Genomic DNA, 17,955 nt, shown 5'->3' with positions numbered 1-17,955 from the left:
CCATTTTCCTTTAAATAATGGGAAAGACGAGCATGTAACTGGCTCCACATTACGGAGTGATTCAAGGACAAAGCCAAAGCATGGAGTGGCCACTGAAAAGCTCTCAGCTCTTCCAAGCACTCTGCAGAACCATAAGCTCTGTTCAGTTATCCCGCTTCCCACCAGCGGCATGTCCCAAGCTGCCGGCTAAATGAATGCTCAGCAGAAAACATTCAGATATATGCAGTCTGATGCAATTCCTTTTCTTTCCCTACACACCCAAAACTTCTATTGACTTGAAGGAGTAAATAAGAACTGGAGACAGGGGCATAAATCAAGAGGTATTGAGAAAAGCACTAGTGGGACATAACCTGCAGCAGGTAAAACCACACGAAACTCACTATTTACTGTGTGTTGTAGTAATCGAGCCACCTGAATGAAGGAAATTCTTGTGGAGGGGAAGGAAAGGAGTTTTTGGATTTTCTCACAGTGTGCAAACTGGTCCCAGTCTAACCAAACTTACAGTCACTTAAATTCACTTTGTCATCTACTGGACAAGCATTTCCAGCATCGGCATCGATTACTGGAGGTACATGACCCACGACTGGTTTTGGGGAGAACAAACATTTTGAGGAGACAAATTAAGAGTCCACCACATTTTTAAGCTAGTCCACCACATTTTCCTAAAGGGAATGGTTTTTCTTCAAGCAAAAATGCCTTCAAGGCCCTGGGATGAATGAACGCGTTTTCAGTATCTTTCACTGTCCAAAAGGATTTGCTATCCCGTAATTTACTGCAGGAAAATACCATTCTTATTGCACTGGCATTTGCTCACAAATAAATACAATCACCAGGTAAAACCATTATCACTGGGTTTGCTTTTGAAAGGTAACACCAAAGTTAAGATCACTGGTGAGTTAAAGTGAGTCAAACACATCACGCCTAGGCTGGACTCGGCAGTCGGTATCTGTGAGGAGGTAACAGTAATGCTCAGGTTTTAAATAGCTGTCAAGTGATCTTAATGCATTTTCACAAGTTGCAACATGAGTATTTGTGCTAATATTAAGAAGGGAGTAATAAAACATCACAGAAATTAGTTTTTGCAAACATATTCAAGCCACAGACAGTCATCTATTGCTATCACGTTGTCTGCATTGCTTTCATGGCAGCGCCTTTGCTTCCTGATGGGGAAGAGAGCAGGCAGTGCTTTCAATTGGGGTTTGTGACACTGAAGTCCTATACCAATATTTATCATGGTCGCATCCCTTTCTCCTGATTAACACTGATGGGTACCACTCTTACTCTTCTCTAAAGGACAGATAGCTCTATTTCATCATTGCAACCTCTTTATAAAGTGTTAGTGGAAGCTATGAATTAATCCTGCTATTCTTAGAGATGCACAGAAAACAGAAAATGATAACCACAAAAAAAGGCAAAATCACTATGAAAACTGTGACAGCAGAAGAGAAAAGGAAACAATTTGCCAAACAGAGCTTGCCAAGCTAAAAAGGAAGCTCATTTAGCCAGCTAACCAGCCCTAGAGACAATCCAACCCTCCCGTGCTAACTGTGCATGCAGTTGAATGGATCCCGTTTTCTGCCCCTTCGGTGCTCTGCAGATACCCAACATTTCTATTGACCACAAAGACCTTTCATAACACCAGATCCATGTCGTGCCCTCAGTTACAACAAGGATCAGGCCCCATCTTTCATTTTAAACACAGCTGCTTATGAAGGCAGAAAAGAAACCAGACCAATTCCAAGCCCTGCACAAGTCCTTTCAGCGCCTGGATTGACTGGGAGATCGTCTGTCTGCGGGGACGAATTTAGTTCCCTTGGAGAGACAGGAATGACCCCAGTTAACAGCTATTCCCTGCTGCGTGCACAGCTCACCATGCCCCAGGCTTCTGACAGATCTTTAGGGATAGCACTGGGGATAGGATGCGGTGCTAAAACGTCCCGAGACAGCCTGCAAACGTAAGCCAGGAAACCCTAGACCTGCCAATCCCGAGCTGTTCCCAGGAGCCGGGGATGCCTTTGGAAGGGACGGCGAGGAGAAATTCTGAGGACAGAATGAAAAGCATCAATCTTGAATTTCTAACAAAAAACATAGACATAAATTGTCTTAAATCAGGCTTGTGAATCCCAATTTAAAAGCCGATCTCCCTGAGGTTCTGAAAACACCGCTATATGTTGTTAAACATGGATGTAGCCATAAATCCCTCTTTTTATCATGGAGGTTGTTTCTTTTTAGCTAACATTTTGGATGCTGTCCATCGTTCAGGTGAGACAAAGATGAATATCCATAACCATTACAGTTTTGGGATGAGCTGATGCAAAAGTTGGAGTGGTTTTTTGAGCTGGTACTTACACAAGTAAGCTCTCTAAATCCTCACAATTAGATGAAACAGGACTGGGATTTCTACAGTCTCCTCTCAGTCATCTTTCTCATGCAATCTCGGGCCAGCTAGGGTCTGATGGACAGAAATACATCGATGGTATAAATTGCTGCAACATCTCTTTACAACAGACAGGTGTTGTAGGATTAGGCACCACACTAAGAGGTCTCCGGCTCCCAGCCCCAAGGAAAAGGGGTTTTCAATAGAGCTGTACAAATAAAGCACTCTCCATCTGGGATTTCGTAAATGCTTTTGGTTTAATGTAATTTAAGTGCTAAACTACCTTATAATAATGTGCTTTTAAATGTTTACAGTTAAGGAATAATTGAATTTGACTCATTCTGGCCCCGATCCAGCTACGATTTAATTGACTTCAGTGGGAGTTGGATTGGGCTCTAAGTAATTTTAACTAAAATAATCCATCAATTGTTCCTCACCCACTTCATCAAACTCCTTCCCATCACTTATGATTGCCCTGTAATTTATTGCAACAAGGTGAAACCAACCCTTCTAACTTCTGGCATGGCCTCCTGTCCCTCAGTGGGGACTTTTACTACTCTCCAGTAACCTGAAATGTAAGCAGAAAGCTAAAGAGCACAATGAAGAGCAGGCGGCAGAGATCCAAACTGCCGAGCACGGGCCTCTGCTGTCACAGAGAGCTTCAAATATCAGCTCCTCCACTCTTTAGTCACCGCAGGAACAAAATGAACTGTTAGCAAAGCTGTCAAGAGGAGGTTTGGAACAAAACAGACAGAAGGGTGAAGCAAAATGTATTCACAAACTCACACAAATGCTTTGTGGCCAAAAAAAACCCACCCCAACCCATTTGCTTCAGACTTGTCACCATTATATTGTTTCAATGATTACGTTCCCCATTTCTATTTCAGGGGGACTTTTCATGTTTTTCCCTATTTGAGCTGTCTGAATTGATGCAAGGCAGGGAAACAGGCCTTCCTAAAGACGTATGATGGTATGCACTTATACATATGTGCTATGTACGGCATGCAAGTAGATATTTTCCATCAGAAAGTGCCACCACTGCTAATTTTGCATCTAAGATAAAAGGTTAATCTGACACAGAACACCCTATTTAAGTAACCACAAACATATCACACACATTTCTCTGTCTTCTGAAAGAAAGGAGATGCTTTTAGTAAGGCTTTACCCCTTCCTTGTGCTTACACAAGAGTGTTTTGGTGTTGAATGTACAGACGTAGGCAGCTGTACACTAGATGAGGCAATAGGTACCTGTAAACTCAAAGCTACAGGGACCTGTTCTTGCTCCAACATTAGTCCTAAAGATGGCTATTAAAATGTAATTCAGTTTTGGATTTAAATCCCAGTTAAAAGTAGCCATTAAGTGATCTCTAATGTGCAAAAGGATCACTAGAAGAAATACCCAAAGCCAAGCGCTGAGCCAAGTGGTTGATGACTATGTGGAAAATTCTCATTTTGAAGAAAAGCCACAAAATGAGTAGCAAGATTATCCGAGTAACAGGGCAAACACAAAAGCTTCCAACCCAAATCCTTCTTTGCATGAGTAGTCCTGTTGAAGTTAGCCAACTAGCTACATGAATCAAACCCACTGGCACGTTAAAGAATGTACAAGATAAGACCTGAATACGCACATCCAAACACATTTTAAGGTCATAGTAAGGTTGTTGCTCCAAACCTCACAGAAAATAAAACCCCAATTTGCAAATTTTCTGTCATCACATTTGCAAAGGAATTTTATTTTTCTTATAAAGGATGCTCTGGAAAACTCTGGAAAAAAGTGTGATTTTCTTTCTACAGAAAATGAACACCAAAGCAGAGGCGCTGTTAAGGAGGGTGCTCTTTCAGGTGCTGTGTTTTAGATAGACCTCAGCTATTTGGGAAATAAATACAGCCAAACCCATAGTCTTCTATAGGGAAAAGACTGTATTTTCCCTACTCATCATATACACCAGGCTGCTCTTGTAAAAAATGTCTTGGTTTTACTCAAAGTCATTTCTTCTTACTGAACTATATATTTATGCTCTGTATAAATATCATCATAAATATCATGCATAAATATAATAGAATCAGACTTGCTTGGACTGGAAGGGACCTTAAAGCTCACCCAATTCCAACCCCCTGCCACGGGCTGGGACACCTTCCATTAGAGCAGCTTGCTCCAAGCTTCATCCACCTCATATATTCTCATCAGGAAGCCAAGAGCAGAATCAAGCCTTTAGCATCCTTATGGCACAGGTTCTACCAGCATCACCCAGACTCTGCTGGACTTGTCCCCTCTGGGGTCAGGATATGTTCAGAGAAGCAGCAAGTATAGAACTTGATTCACAACACCAGGATGTGCTATGTGCAGTTGGAGGAGGTTTGAATAGCAACCAAAGAGGGAATCCTTGAGTTCTTCACCCTTCCCTTGAGTTGTTTCAATGGATCTCAGGGCCATGTACCCAAACACCTGTCTGAAATATCTGCAACTGGTGACTTGATGTTCTGGCCAAGAGAAACGGGGGAGAAGATGTCAAGAATCTGTCAAAACTTAAAGCTGCTGAGAGGAAAATGGAAAGTATTAAGTATTTACAGTGTTAGCCAGGTCCTAACACCAAATCTCTCTATATTTTTAAAGACATCATTAGAATATAGCTTTGGGAATTCCACATCACTCAAAAAGGGCTATAAGCCTCTCAGGTAGATTCTCCCAGAGAACACAAGGAACAATAGATAACCTGGGGAGGAGAAATCCATCTCCAGCCCTTGCCTGGATGGTAGTATTGATACAACCTCACGATGTATTGCTGCTAAGCTCAAACTCTTGCCTTTGTCTCACCCACAAGATCCATCAGAGACAGGATGGCACAAGAACATGAGCAACGCAAAGAGGGGACACTTCAGTCAGTGTGAGTGGACCCTGTTGTGTTCACCAGCAGGAGACATAACGTGGTCTGCCCCATCTGAGCAAGGCTACACCGTGCTCCAAGTGTCCACAAGTAAAAGGACATCCACTGCTCAGCACCCATTAGCTTGTTCTTGTGATCCTGTTTTGTTACAGGTTCTATCTTGACTTGCACAAATACAGCCAAGACCACAAAGCAGGTCCTAAACTTTCAAAGCAGCTTATTTCCCACCAAATTAAGCTCGTGGTAACGTGTTCTGGCTTCTGCAGCCCAGCTGGAGCAAGTCTGGAATAGAACTGATGGAAAGCGCTCGTGTGTAACATCCTCTCATCAAAAATAAGGCAAAAAGAGGGAAATTTAGCAATACAAAATAACTTCACTGCTTTGCAAATGTCTCAGAAGAAGGGAAGTGTTGTACGTTTTGCTTCAGCCTAGAGATGTTTGCAATGTTTTATTCTAGATCAAGTATTTGCTCTGATCTGATCCCCCCCCCATACAAGCTTTTTAAGCTTTTGAGCTTGCCAAGATATATCTAAACCATTTTGCTCCACTCTGAACTGAAAAGAAGAAGGAATTGTTATTTTTAATAGCTACACTCAAACACCCATTTTCCTGACTACTCCCAGTATTTTCACTTTAGTGTGATGAAGCTTTATGCATGGTCTACAAATGCAAAGCCCCAGTTTCCAGTTCTTCCAAACTGGACTGCACAGTCACCTCAAACTGGAGAATCACAGAATTCCAGACTGGTTTGTGTTGGAACAGACCTTAAAGCTCATCCAGCTCCAACACCTACCACGGGCAGGGACACCTTCCACTGGAGCAGGTTGCTCCAAGCTCCTGTGTCCAACCTGGCCTTGGACACTGCCTGGGATGGGGCATCAAGGTATCAAGGGAATGAGCCTAAGAAATAGATGATCAGAATCAAGAAATCAGATGATGTGAGCAGCAGTGAGCAGCAGCACAACCTCTGCTACCCAAGTCAGTGCCAGCAGTGGAGTAAGGACCAGCTCTAGGCAGTGCCTAGAGGAAGCCATCTACAGAGATCAGTTCCCAATGTCAGGATCAGCTCCTGATGATCAGCTCAGCTGCCTCTTATGTGCAGTTGAATGTAAACCTTCCTTCCACACAGGCTGGCACTGAGGGGATAGAAGCAACTTAAAGTCGGGTATTTCTTTCCCTGCTGCTGCTTACAACACTCCTATCCGCATTACATCCTTTCTGAAGGTGGATCTCGGCTCCGATCACCGCGCTGCCAGAACATGATACACCAAGCTGGCCTTCACCATGCTCCTCCACGGGGGAAGAATCGGAATGCTCAACGTCAATAAACAAGACAAAACAAAAAGGCTCCTTAGCTACTGTCCCATTCCCTGCCTCACACACAGCCTCACTTCTTTTCCCCCCTCAACTTCCCAATGGAGATTGCCCATACCCAGCTCATTCTGAAGGCAGCAGTGCTGGGGGATGTTTATTCACCCTTTGATGTCTGTCTTTCCCTGCATTTTACAGCAGCAAGTTGAATAAAAGGCATAAATGAGTAACCCCAACACCCTGCAGGCTGTGGCATTGTGCAGTCACCTCCATAAGGACACCTTGTACACATCTACAGCCTTTAAACTAAACCAGTGTGGAGACAGATCCACCTGTGGCTCAGTGCGAGCCGTGAGGCTTTAGGAAATCAGGTGTAGGTGTTGGTTTTCCCAGTGGAATCCCAACACTTACTCACACCTAACCACAACCACAATGCTGATTACTTCCCACAGCAGGTTTTGGTGTGATTTTACCTTTTGTCCCATTTCATTTGTCCCTTTCATTCATTTCTTTTAATCACTATTAACTGTACCAAGATCCAGACAGCAAAATTCAGTCTGGATTCCAAATGTTTTACTATCTAGCATTGAAACCATTTCAAAGCCAGATTTCCCTGCCCAGCCTAAGTGACACCTGGGTTCAAATCCAGATTGAGCTGCCTTTGCTTCTAACATTGAATATAATCTGACAGGGAGAAATGACAGACGCTTCCCGAGTATCTAGTTGTTATTCCCCAGCCTATTATTATCTCTCATATGCCACTTTTTGGCATTTCTGAACTATGTTTTCTGTTAAAGACATCAAAACATGTGAAAACCAAGGCAGATGTCCAGAAACATGCCTGATTTTCAGCAGTTACAGATGAATTTCGTGACTCAATGAACTCATTTTCAAAGCCTATAGCATTGGGTCAGTTTGCCTCAGTTGATAAACTGGTGTTCAGCATGATTGCTATGGAAAGACTGTTACTTGTAGGGCTAAAATGGGTGGGTTTTGGAGTTATTTGGGTGAATATGAGAAAACTCCAGAATTCCTTGAGGCTGCAAGCTCCAGGAGCACAGAGACAGTCGGGTTAGCAAAGCCTGACTTTTCCAGGCTCCTAGAGGAGCACACCAAGACATCAGTGTAAATATGACTGCATCTTCTAGGGTGTGTATGCAGCAACATCACCTCTGGATTATCTTATGCTCCCCTAATACTGCAGCAGGGACATCTACAGATGCAACACTTCATGCTTTTAAGGATTGATATCCTTTGCCATTTTGCTTTTAGTTTTTGCTATTAGACACTAGAATTACACTGTCCTTTGGAAGCTAAACCCAATAAATCCAGGCACTTTCCAAAAGGTATTTCTTCTCTTCCTACGTTTGCACAAATAGCCAGAAAACCCCCAACCAGCATTGCAGTAATGTGGATTTCCACACAGACATGCTCAGCTTTCCAATTGAAGTTGGCACCCATCATTCCCTATTCATCCTGGCCCACTTCCCTCAGTAAATCCAACTTGGGACACAGGTCCCGGGTGACACCTCATGAGCCATCAAGCTCCGACTCCTGCCATTTCAGGCACATGTTTAAAGCATTTGGGGGTCCTGAGCACCCAACTTCACACACCATAAGAGCAAAACTCTTTCCAACACCTTGGAATTTTGGCTGGAATGTCCTCCTTACATCTGCAGTGAATTAGGGGTTGGCAATTCCACCCCAGCTGAAGATGCAGGGCTAAGGCACACTCAGGTCCAAGTCAGCTTGGCAGAAGGTCTACCCATAACTTAGCATTAGCTTTATTTCATGGGATTAATCCAGCTGTTATGTTTCGGATAACATACTTTGAATGGAGGGCATCTCATTTTTCCCCACGCTGGGGACATACGCTACATGGATTCCCTTTTCCTTTCCCACAGTGCCCTGCTTTCCCTCAGGAGCTCTGTAACAGGATCCATTCAACTTAAAGGAGAAAGGTTCAGCAAGCATTTGAGCAGAAGAAATAATGTCCTAGAGCAAATTCAAGCCTTGCCTAGATCAAGGCTTTGTGAAGGGAATCAGAAGGAACCTCGTGGTGGGCTCACACATAAAGACCGAGCTGGTTTAAGACACAGTAAATGTACTTTCTCACCATGTGTTGCCTAGGAAGGGTGGTGAGACGGAGCAGGGAGCAGGATATCAAAGCTCCCACTTGAACACACAAACAAGGATTCCCAGCAGGTCCCACTGCTTGCAGGAATTGCTTAGGGTAATCCAGACAATACCAGAGACACCCGGAAAACACCAGCTCGAAAAACAACTTTGGGATAAGCAGTTCCCAACTTCACCTTCAGTTAAAACAGCAGAGAGGCAAAAGAACTGGAAAAGAAGAACGTAAGTTTTGAACCATTTTATACAAGATACCTACATTAAACCAACCCCCAAACAACAACACCCCACAAGCAGCAACCACAATAAGCATTTCAAGGAAGCAAATCATTATTATGAGTGTTCTTTAATTGTTCCCCAGACAGAGCAATAGTAGTAAATGCTCAAACAAGTTGAGAAAAGGAAGGTGATGTCCACTTCCAGACCTTGGGGCACTTGTAAATACACACAGAGCAGCGCAATTCCCTTTAACAAGAGTGGGAATTCAAGCAGCTCATCTCTCAGAAAAGTGGATTTAAGGCAACTTCCCACCTCCAAAACTCCTCTCATGCAAGACCTCTCTCTAGTATTTCAATTGCAGCAGGTAAAACAGAAAGCACAGTCCGACTGCAGATACGCGCTAGTAAAAACCTTGGTGTAGAACAGAAATTAACCGCTCCTCATTGGGATTTACATGATAAATCACTCGGATACATTCAAATTTAAGGGTTTTTTTAATGAGCTCTGGAGTAATTCCCGGTAGGAATGAACACACGGCATAGACACTGAATAATCTGTCCTGCTCTGCTAAAACAAACTGAGCTCTGGCAGCTCGCTCTTGGAAGGGGCAACGCAATTCCTTTTAATCCAGGCAGCTCAAGTCATTTGGATAGCTCAGAAAGGACGTCCATGACCGATATTGTTAATTATTAATAGACAAAATCACACCCTGAGCTATTGCTGGGGATGGAGCACAACTTCCCACGCACACCCCCCCCCCCCTCCAGCTTTTCCTTTGGAAGCAATTGGAGTTATTTTGATACTATGGAGCATTTCTAGCTCGACCTCGGAACGTCGAACCGTGACAAGTGCTTCTTTCTCATGCCCAGAACTACAGGTACAGCAATTGCATTTGGAATGTATTGCTAAGCTGGGATTTAAAGCCAGGAAACAAACCAGAATGGGTATAGACTCACCTACCCGTGTTGGTACAGGTAAAACTGAAAAGACATCTGTTTTCTCTACATATTGTCTTATATATACAGACAGTGTGTAAGACTTTTATTATCGTCTATAAGAGTCATATACTGTCTTTTAAAGACAATTTGAGAAGTGATTTCTACAGGACTCTGCTCAGTCGAAAGCAACCTTCAGAAACCCCTGTAACAAACCAAGCACTAACTAACAAACTAACACTGCAGTCATCTACCTGCACAGATCAACTGAGTATCGCATCAGCTGAAAACCCCATGAAAATATAAATATCATGAAACCAAAGGATGGTTTCACTAAGCCATCCCATTCCAAAAGTCAGGGAGTTATTAAACATCATCTGAAGGAGTTGCTGGTTTCATAGATGGATTTTTTCAATCACACTGGCTCTGCATTTCATTACAGGTTTGGTCTTAGTTCCTCGTTTATTTGGCTCGAGAAATGCCACAATAGATCCTCATACACCAAATTTAAAGCTAATGAGGGAATCCTTTTTTACATGGGATTGCATTTGAATTTCCAGAACAAACACCCTCTGTTTTGGTTGGGGCAGGCTCCAAGCTATTCCCAATGGCAATCCCTGCAGTGAGACAGGCGAGCTTTACATTAGACCTCCAAATGCTCCCGAGCACTAAAACATCAGCCTTAGCCCTCACGATACACAGGGACAGTCCCAAATGCTCCTTCCAGCCCCTCTCCCCTCTACTTGACCAGTTTTCAGCTCACTTAACAAAGGATGTTGTTAAACACACACCACACACTGCACAGCTACAACGTCTCCCATCTTTCAGCTCCAAATGAAGGCATATTGGGCTTCTCCGACTTCACCCCAAGTGAAAGAGCTGTTAACTCTGCAGCCCCTGAAAGCACCGACAAAGTTTGCCTCCCGACCTGCTGCTGCAGAGGAGCTCAGCTGAAACAACCAGTTAGTCATTCCTCTTCCAAACACGCCCCAAGCCCCAGCTACAGCCACCCCGACCAGGCAAATGTCCATGATTTAGGTTAAGATTTAGGTGAAGACCTGGTTTTTCAGACTGCAAATAGACTCTAAGCGCCCACTCGCTTCCCAATGAACTCCAGAGACAAAGGGAATGCTGGCAAGTTACATGCTCCAGTGCTGGGATTCTGCAGCTTTCAGTCCCTCAGTGAGTTTGGGGGGTTTGGGTTGGGTTTTGGGGGTTTGCTGTTTTAAACAGATTCATATTGGGTATGATTTTGATGGTTCAAACTCACACATTCAGTTCTTTTTGTGGTAGTGTCCATTCTGTAGAGAATGACAGAATTTCCTCTGTTATAATAAAGAAATCCCATGATCTAATACATATAGCACTTTAATTACACCTCTAAAGCTCAGAAAGCTTACAATTTGGAAGCATTTTGTGGCACTTTCTTCTACAGTTTTAATCCCACAAAGCAAACCTCTCTTCATACTTCACAAGCTTATACAGCTTATTCCATTAGAAGCAGATATTCCCAATCCACCCCACCACCAGGGCAGGCCAGAGCTTGGGCTAGAAACACAACCTTGAGGGCAAATCCATTAAAGATCTCAGGCACAAAGAGAAATAAGGCTGCAATTGAACAGTAATCACAGAAGTCTCGCTAGCATCACTCAGAATCCCCTGCTGAATCACTGCAGGATTGTTAATGGTTATTTAATGACTATCTCGATGACTCTTGCAAAGACAATGCTATATTTGCTATATATATACTTGCTATACTTGACACAGAAGTATATATTTAAAGCAATTCTCTCCTTTTTTTTCCCCCAAGGGGGTGGTGAAAGGCAAAGCAGCCGCTGGGAACTACCCCCAGACATCAGAAGTATTAAATATAAGCCTAAAGGTGACACTCAGAATGCAGGTTTTGATGCCGAGTTAGTCCCATGGGGTGGTAAATATTCAGGCTAATATTCCTTTTGGGTGCTAAAGGGGAGTATTTCCCTTAATGCTTTCTTTTTCTGTATATAGGAGGAGATAGAGACCTTGTCTCCTCGGCAGATGGAAGCCACGGCACTGACTCCAGCGCAAGCAGAATCGGGCCCCCTGCGCCTATCTCCAATCTGAACCCATTTGGGACCTTCATGCCTATTTTGGCCAAGCACTGAATTTCCTCTCTCTGCTCTGAAAACTTCCCTTATCAGCAATATCTTGATTAACAACCAGATCTTGTATAAAACCATGCCAGCCTTTAGGCAGAAGAAGCAAGGAATGGCGATCGGAAGAAAGCGATGTCGAAGGAGGATCACACCACTCAGGTCATTTCTTCCCATCAGGGTTCTTAATTCTGATCCAGCCTCCTAATCCCTTCCAAATCTTTAATCATTCGTATTTATATTGAGTTTGGAGGAAGACTTAAGCTTGGGCCGAGGGTTTACTCGACTTGTCCAACTCTTAGGATACCCCAGCAGCGAGTTCTTTATTAGCACGGTTCCACTAAGACCCTAAAAGTTCCTTTTTCTTTATATTTAGCCATAAAAACCCCAACCCAAACAAACCTAAGCTGAAATGCAGGCCTTGCATTTGAAGCACAACTTCATACAAATGCAAAATGAACTTTCCCAGGAAAGGGAAAGAGGAAAACAGGGTTTTATGACCTTGAAACAGAGACTATTTTCCCAGGAATTATCCCTTTACAAATACTATTTTCAGGAGTTAAGATTTTCTGTTGAAAAGTGCATTTTATTCTGCAATTTCATCACCGGATTCCCTGAAGACATCAGGTGGCACCTGGAAAACTGCCTCCTTCACCAAAAAGAGGGATTCGTTGCTGGTTTAAGATCTGGAGCGCATTAGAACAAGGATATTTTCACTTCCAGTGCAGGTTTCCAAAGCTCACATTAGATCAATCTGGTTGTGATATTTGATAACACTCATGATCGAGACCCAACTGCTCATTTTGGTGTGTTTTATCTGCACAGGACGGAGGTATCTGTGTGTGTTTAGTTGCGGCGCCTGTGGCTGCAACATCATTATGAGTATTTTCACATCTTTACCACTAGAAATAGCCTAACTTCTTTCAACGGAAGAAAGGATTTAGGGTAGAAAAAGAGGGTTTAGGGTACAAAAAACTGTCTCAAGAGTGATTTGCTCTCCTTTGCCTGATTTTACTATTCATTTCTTTGTCCGAGCGGCAATGAAAAAGCAGCACAAGGTCACTGCCGCTTCCTAAGGGACCTGAGCTCCTCTCAACGCCCTCCCATCCACACTGAATCCCTTGTGAACCCCACCACGGCACGCTGCGATTCCCTCTTCCCTAAAGAGAGCAAAGGGAACAAACCCCGCTGGGGATGGAAACCTGTGCAGGGGTTGGTTATGGGGGGGGAGCCCCTTACTGCAGAGGAGAGGATGGGTTTGGTTGGTAGATAGAGACCTCCGCAGCCTGGGCATAGGATGCTCTTTCGGGGCCGCGGTCTTACCGGCGCAGGAGTGCAGCGGCTTGGGCCGGACGAGGAGGGACGGACAGACGGAGTAGAGGGAAAGTTTCTCGAAGTAATCGCAGGTCTCCTTGGAGAGGATCTCGTCGATCATAAAGGTCTTGTAGCGCCTCCTGCCTGCCCTATGCCGGCCGGGAGCGGAGAGCCGGGGCTGCGGCTGGCAGTGCATGGTGGGGCCGGCCCCGGGGCTGCGGGGCGCTGCGGGACCCGCGGTCCCCGGCGCATCGGCCGCCTTCTCCTCCTCTTCTTCCTCCTCCCCGCTCGGCTCCGCTCCGCTCGGCTCCCCCGCTATATAAACCCTGCGATAAGCATCTCTCCGCAGCCTTTTTAGGACGCCCCGGCTGTCAATCACGACGCCCCGAGTGTCAATCACAGCGCCCGCAGCTCCCCGGCCAGCACCATTGTTACCCTGCGCCGGGTGGGGAGGATCCGTCGGGCCGGGCCGCTCCCTCCCTGCGCTCTATTTTAAGACACCGGGTGTGTGTGCGCGGTTCTCGCTCCCGTCTTTTTCTCCCTCTGGAAACGCTCCAGATTGGGGTTGGCTTTTCCCTTTTTTCCCCTCCTTTCTTCTCTCCCCACCCCCAGGCCCGTTCATTTAAGAGATTAAAAGTGCACATCCCGCATGAAATCCATGCGGCGGGGAGAGCGCCTCATCCCAGCTTCCCCCCCATCGGCATCGAACCTATTCCCCAGTCACCGCGTGCTGCAGAGAGGCAGAGAGATAAATAAAACCCTATTTATAGGGGCCTTACTGAAGCAAAGGCTGCTTTCTTCAAAACGGTGTTCCAGGATAAGATCATTCCTGGTGGATCTCTGCTCATCTCAACGGGATTTTTGCAGGGATGAGAGCCGAGGATGGACCCCACCGGTCCCCACTCCACCGAGGCCGAGCCACAAGTGCCATTTCCCTGCAGCTATTCCCCCCCGATGTGGGGAATTCGGAGTGGTTTAGGGCAGGAATCACCAGGACGCAGGCAGATTGGGATGAACCGGAGCTGCGTGGCTTGCCACAAGACACAGCCGGCTTGCAGCGACTTGCGGCCGCAGGCGGGTGCATAGAGGCTCGTTACAGAGCTGTGCCACCCCTCAAACCAACCGTTCGCAGCTTTCCCGCAAGGATTTCAGTGTCATCTGCAAACTGCTACCAGCAACCCTTTAGTTTTCATGCTTTAGTGATCCCAATGGCAGAACACTTCTTTCCTATCGGAAAACCTGCTTATATAGAAGGAAACGACCGTCTCAAACGCATAAAAGATTTACTTTCATTTTGTTGATCAGTACCTTTATTTAAAGCCCTTGAAAAACGTATAAACTACACCTGTAATCTCTTGGTTTACTACTTCGCTATTTCTTTTTCAATTGCAAGAATCAGTTCGGCTTGAAATTCAGAGATTATATTTGCTGATTTGGGCAAATTTGAGCCTGCAAACCCAGAAGGCACACACACAGCGGCCACACGCTCTCACAACTGGAACACAAACGCAAAGAAATACACTTCCCTTTAATCTTATTCCCTTAAAACCTTGTTATATGGTTTTAAAACACATTAGGTATTAAAACAAATGTAAACCAAAGCGTTTTGCTCCTTAAACCATTGGAAGGGCATTCTCATTTAAAATAAATGGCTTGGAAATGGGTTTGTCTTTGAGAAAGTAAAGTGACCGGACAAACGGGGATTGAACCTGAATTAGAAGAACAATGAAGGAACACAAAGACTTTCCCCCCCATGTGATAGAACTCTTTTAAACCAAAGTATCACTTTAAGTCCTAAAGAGCCATTTAACACTTTTGCTGACTTCATTATGAACGCAGCTTTAGGAATCCTCAATTCAGACAGGAAGCATTTTAGGAGCCCACCTTCTTCGCCTCTTTTCCCCAACATTTTTAAGGAGCTAAAATAACTCCCAACACCATTAACTTCGGCAATAAGCCCTTAAACACCATTATGCCAAAGACGCTTTCTGAAGCACCGTCCTGAATGAGGCACCGATTTAAACCCCAACGCAGCAGCAAAAGGCTCTTTACCCCATCGTGGTTCCTCTGTGCCTGCGGAACTGCAGCCCCTCTCCCCCCACGCCAGACTCATCCCGCATTCACTGACAGCACTCAGCAGAGGAATGCTGCCTATATGGAGAGGGCTGGAAATCAAAGCCTTCCATAAGCCCTGAAATCAAGAGGGGAAGAAAAGCATCGGTCGCCTACAACTGAGCACAAGACACAAACCTCTGTCTGGCTTTAAACATTTCTTTGCCACGTCTGAAGGGTTGGATATGCAGCGATGCGGGGCTGGCACCTCTGCTCATGCTCTAGAAACACCAATGCCCTCAGCAGACCCCATCCAAGAGCCATGAGGTGGGATGAGCACCCCCGGACCCCATTCGTGAGCCATGGAGTGGGATGAGCACCCCGTGATATGGCTCTAGGAACTGCATTTCTTTCATTAACTAAACCTAGGGAAGTCAAACTGTGACCCGAGCAATGGGTGTTGTATGGAACACACACTGGCTGTCAATCAAACCAGGGGGGCTTTGGTCGGGAATAATCAGGGGTTTTGTTTCCAAAATTAATGAAGTGGCTGGAATAGCAAACATCTGCCAAGGGGACTCAAACCCCGAGCAGCTGCTGGAGCCCCCATGTAGGACTGCTCCCTAAGGTTTCTCCTGTGGTTGGGAAACGGGGCCGGACAGGAGGGTGGGAAGCAAAAGGCATGCTTGGAAAGGTCTGGAGGGCTCAAGACGTGACGCAGTTCGCATGCGTGAGCCCAGCACCTGCACTGCACAAATGACAGCGTGACAGCAAAGCACCGGGATTGCTCCACAAGAGCTTTTCCAAAGGGGAATTCAGCCAAGGACACGATCCAACAATCCCAGTTCTTGTGTGGGTAAAAGCACTGTCGGAATTGAGGAGGAAAACACTGCAAGGAATGGGCTGCTATGGTCAGACAGCAGTGGGATGCTCATGATGAAGAGGGAGTTCAACCCTACACCAGAGCACTGAAAGGAGATCCTCCAGGAGGGAAATCATGTTCCATAGGCAAAGAGATCAGCAGGAGACTGGGACTAGGGTTTGGGGAGACAATCAGCTTCAATTCAGAGAGGATTTGTGCTACCAGGCACTTCTTGTGCTGTAATGGAGCCCTACTGGTGCTGAGCACCTCTGGAAGTTCATTAAGCACCTTCAGATAGACTTGTTTAGTCCCACCACAGTCATTAGCATAAGATAGTGATTAAGGCCAGAGCAATTAAACCGCTGCTGGATTACTACAGTTGTTATTTAGGTAGAACCTAAGTACCTGGCTCTGCTCAGGGAGGAGCTGCTGGTTGGGATGACTTGCTCCTGTATTTGTACATTGCCTGGCACACTGGCATCATGTGCCTAAGGAGAAGAGCTCTGCCCAATGGGTTTGCAGTGCACTAATTCCACATCCAAGCACTGAAATGCAAAAGAGTGAAGTTCTCCTGCCCATGCTGTAATCACAGAGTGCCATGGCCTTAAAGTGCATCGGTTCTGGTTCTAAGTTCCTTTTGCAAGCCCCTAGTAATCACTAGAAAAGCCCCTTTTCCAGTGAAATCCAACCACCTATGAAAACAGATCCATAGATCCAGCTAAACAGCAACACCCTGATCTGAAGTGTACCTTTTTCAGCAGGATCTCATGCTTGATACCTGATCCAGAACAGAAACACTCAATATATGTCTACACAGAGGGAGGCACAGTTTGGGCCAGTGTTTCACTCTATGTAATCCAGAGGCTTTGTCCTCTCAGCATGAGAGGTCTCAGCACAAAGTCCCTCTGAGTGAAAGAGCTCAGCATCCATCTCATGTAAGTAAAGATGTTTCTTGTATCTGCTTGATGCCAGAGGAAATGGGTTTGGTTTTAAAGACCAAGAAAGGTGTCAAACCTCCCCACACATAAACCCATGAGCCCCTGACAGAAATGTGCTTTGAGACAGACACCCCTGCATCATAGAATGGTTTGGGTTGGAAGGGGCCTTCAAAGCTGCTCTAGTCCAACCCCCTGCAATGAGCAGGGATATGTTCAAATAGACCAGGTTGCCCAGGTCCACATCCAGCCTGGTCTTGTATGTTGCACCCACCACCTCTCCATCACTATACTGAATCTCTTCCTCACATCCAGCCTGAATCTGCCTCTTTTAGTTCAAAACCAACACCCCCAGTCCCCTCAGGACCTTTGCAGATGGGAAGATGATACCACTGGCACCAAAGTGTGTAATGCAACAGGAATGGCACAGCAGAGAGGGAAGCGCTCGTGCTCACACACCCCACTGGCTTCAGGGAGGCTCCCACTATTCCCCCTACACCACAATGATGCTGCACATTGTGTGATCCAAGCCCACCCTGGCTTTGTCTCTCAATGGGGTTAATGGCAGCCACAGCACTAAGTGGCCCTTGGCATGGTCAGAAGAAATAAAGGCTTCAGTTACTTACCTCAATAAAACTATAGCAAAAGCTGAACTATCAACTGGGACATCTTTGTTTCATTCCTTGCTCTGCCACAAGCCCTAAACGTGACCTTCTTTGCTTAGAGCCAACTTTGAATAATCCCAAAGTAGAGTATAATGTTATCTATCATGTCTCTGAAGCTATTGCCTAGTCCCCATA

At 45.3% G+C, this 17,955-nt stretch overlaps 1 protein-coding gene across 1 annotated transcript in view; it reads right to left on the bottom strand.

Annotated features, from left to right (window-relative positions):
- Positions 1–13,784, bottom strand: part of BARX2 (BARX homeobox 2) — a 31,331-nt gene extending 17,547 nt beyond the window's left edge. The window contains exon 1 of the mRNA XM_034069512.1: positions 13,316–13,784. Coding sequence (XP_033925403.1) covers positions 13,316–13,502 — 187 coding nt within the window. The 5' untranslated portion in view covers positions 13,503–13,784. The remainder of the gene's footprint in view (positions 1–13,315) is intronic.
- Between the last annotated feature and the right edge of the window lie 4,171 nt (positions 13,785–17,955).

This window comes from Melopsittacus undulatus, chromosome 15, assembly GCF_012275295.1.
Source record: "Melopsittacus undulatus isolate bMelUnd1 chromosome 15, bMelUnd1.mat.Z, whole genome shotgun sequence".
Classification (NCBI taxonomy): domain Eukaryota; kingdom Metazoa; phylum Chordata; class Aves; order Psittaciformes; family Psittaculidae; genus Melopsittacus; species Melopsittacus undulatus.
This window is presented reverse-complemented; position numbering and strand designations above follow the sequence as displayed.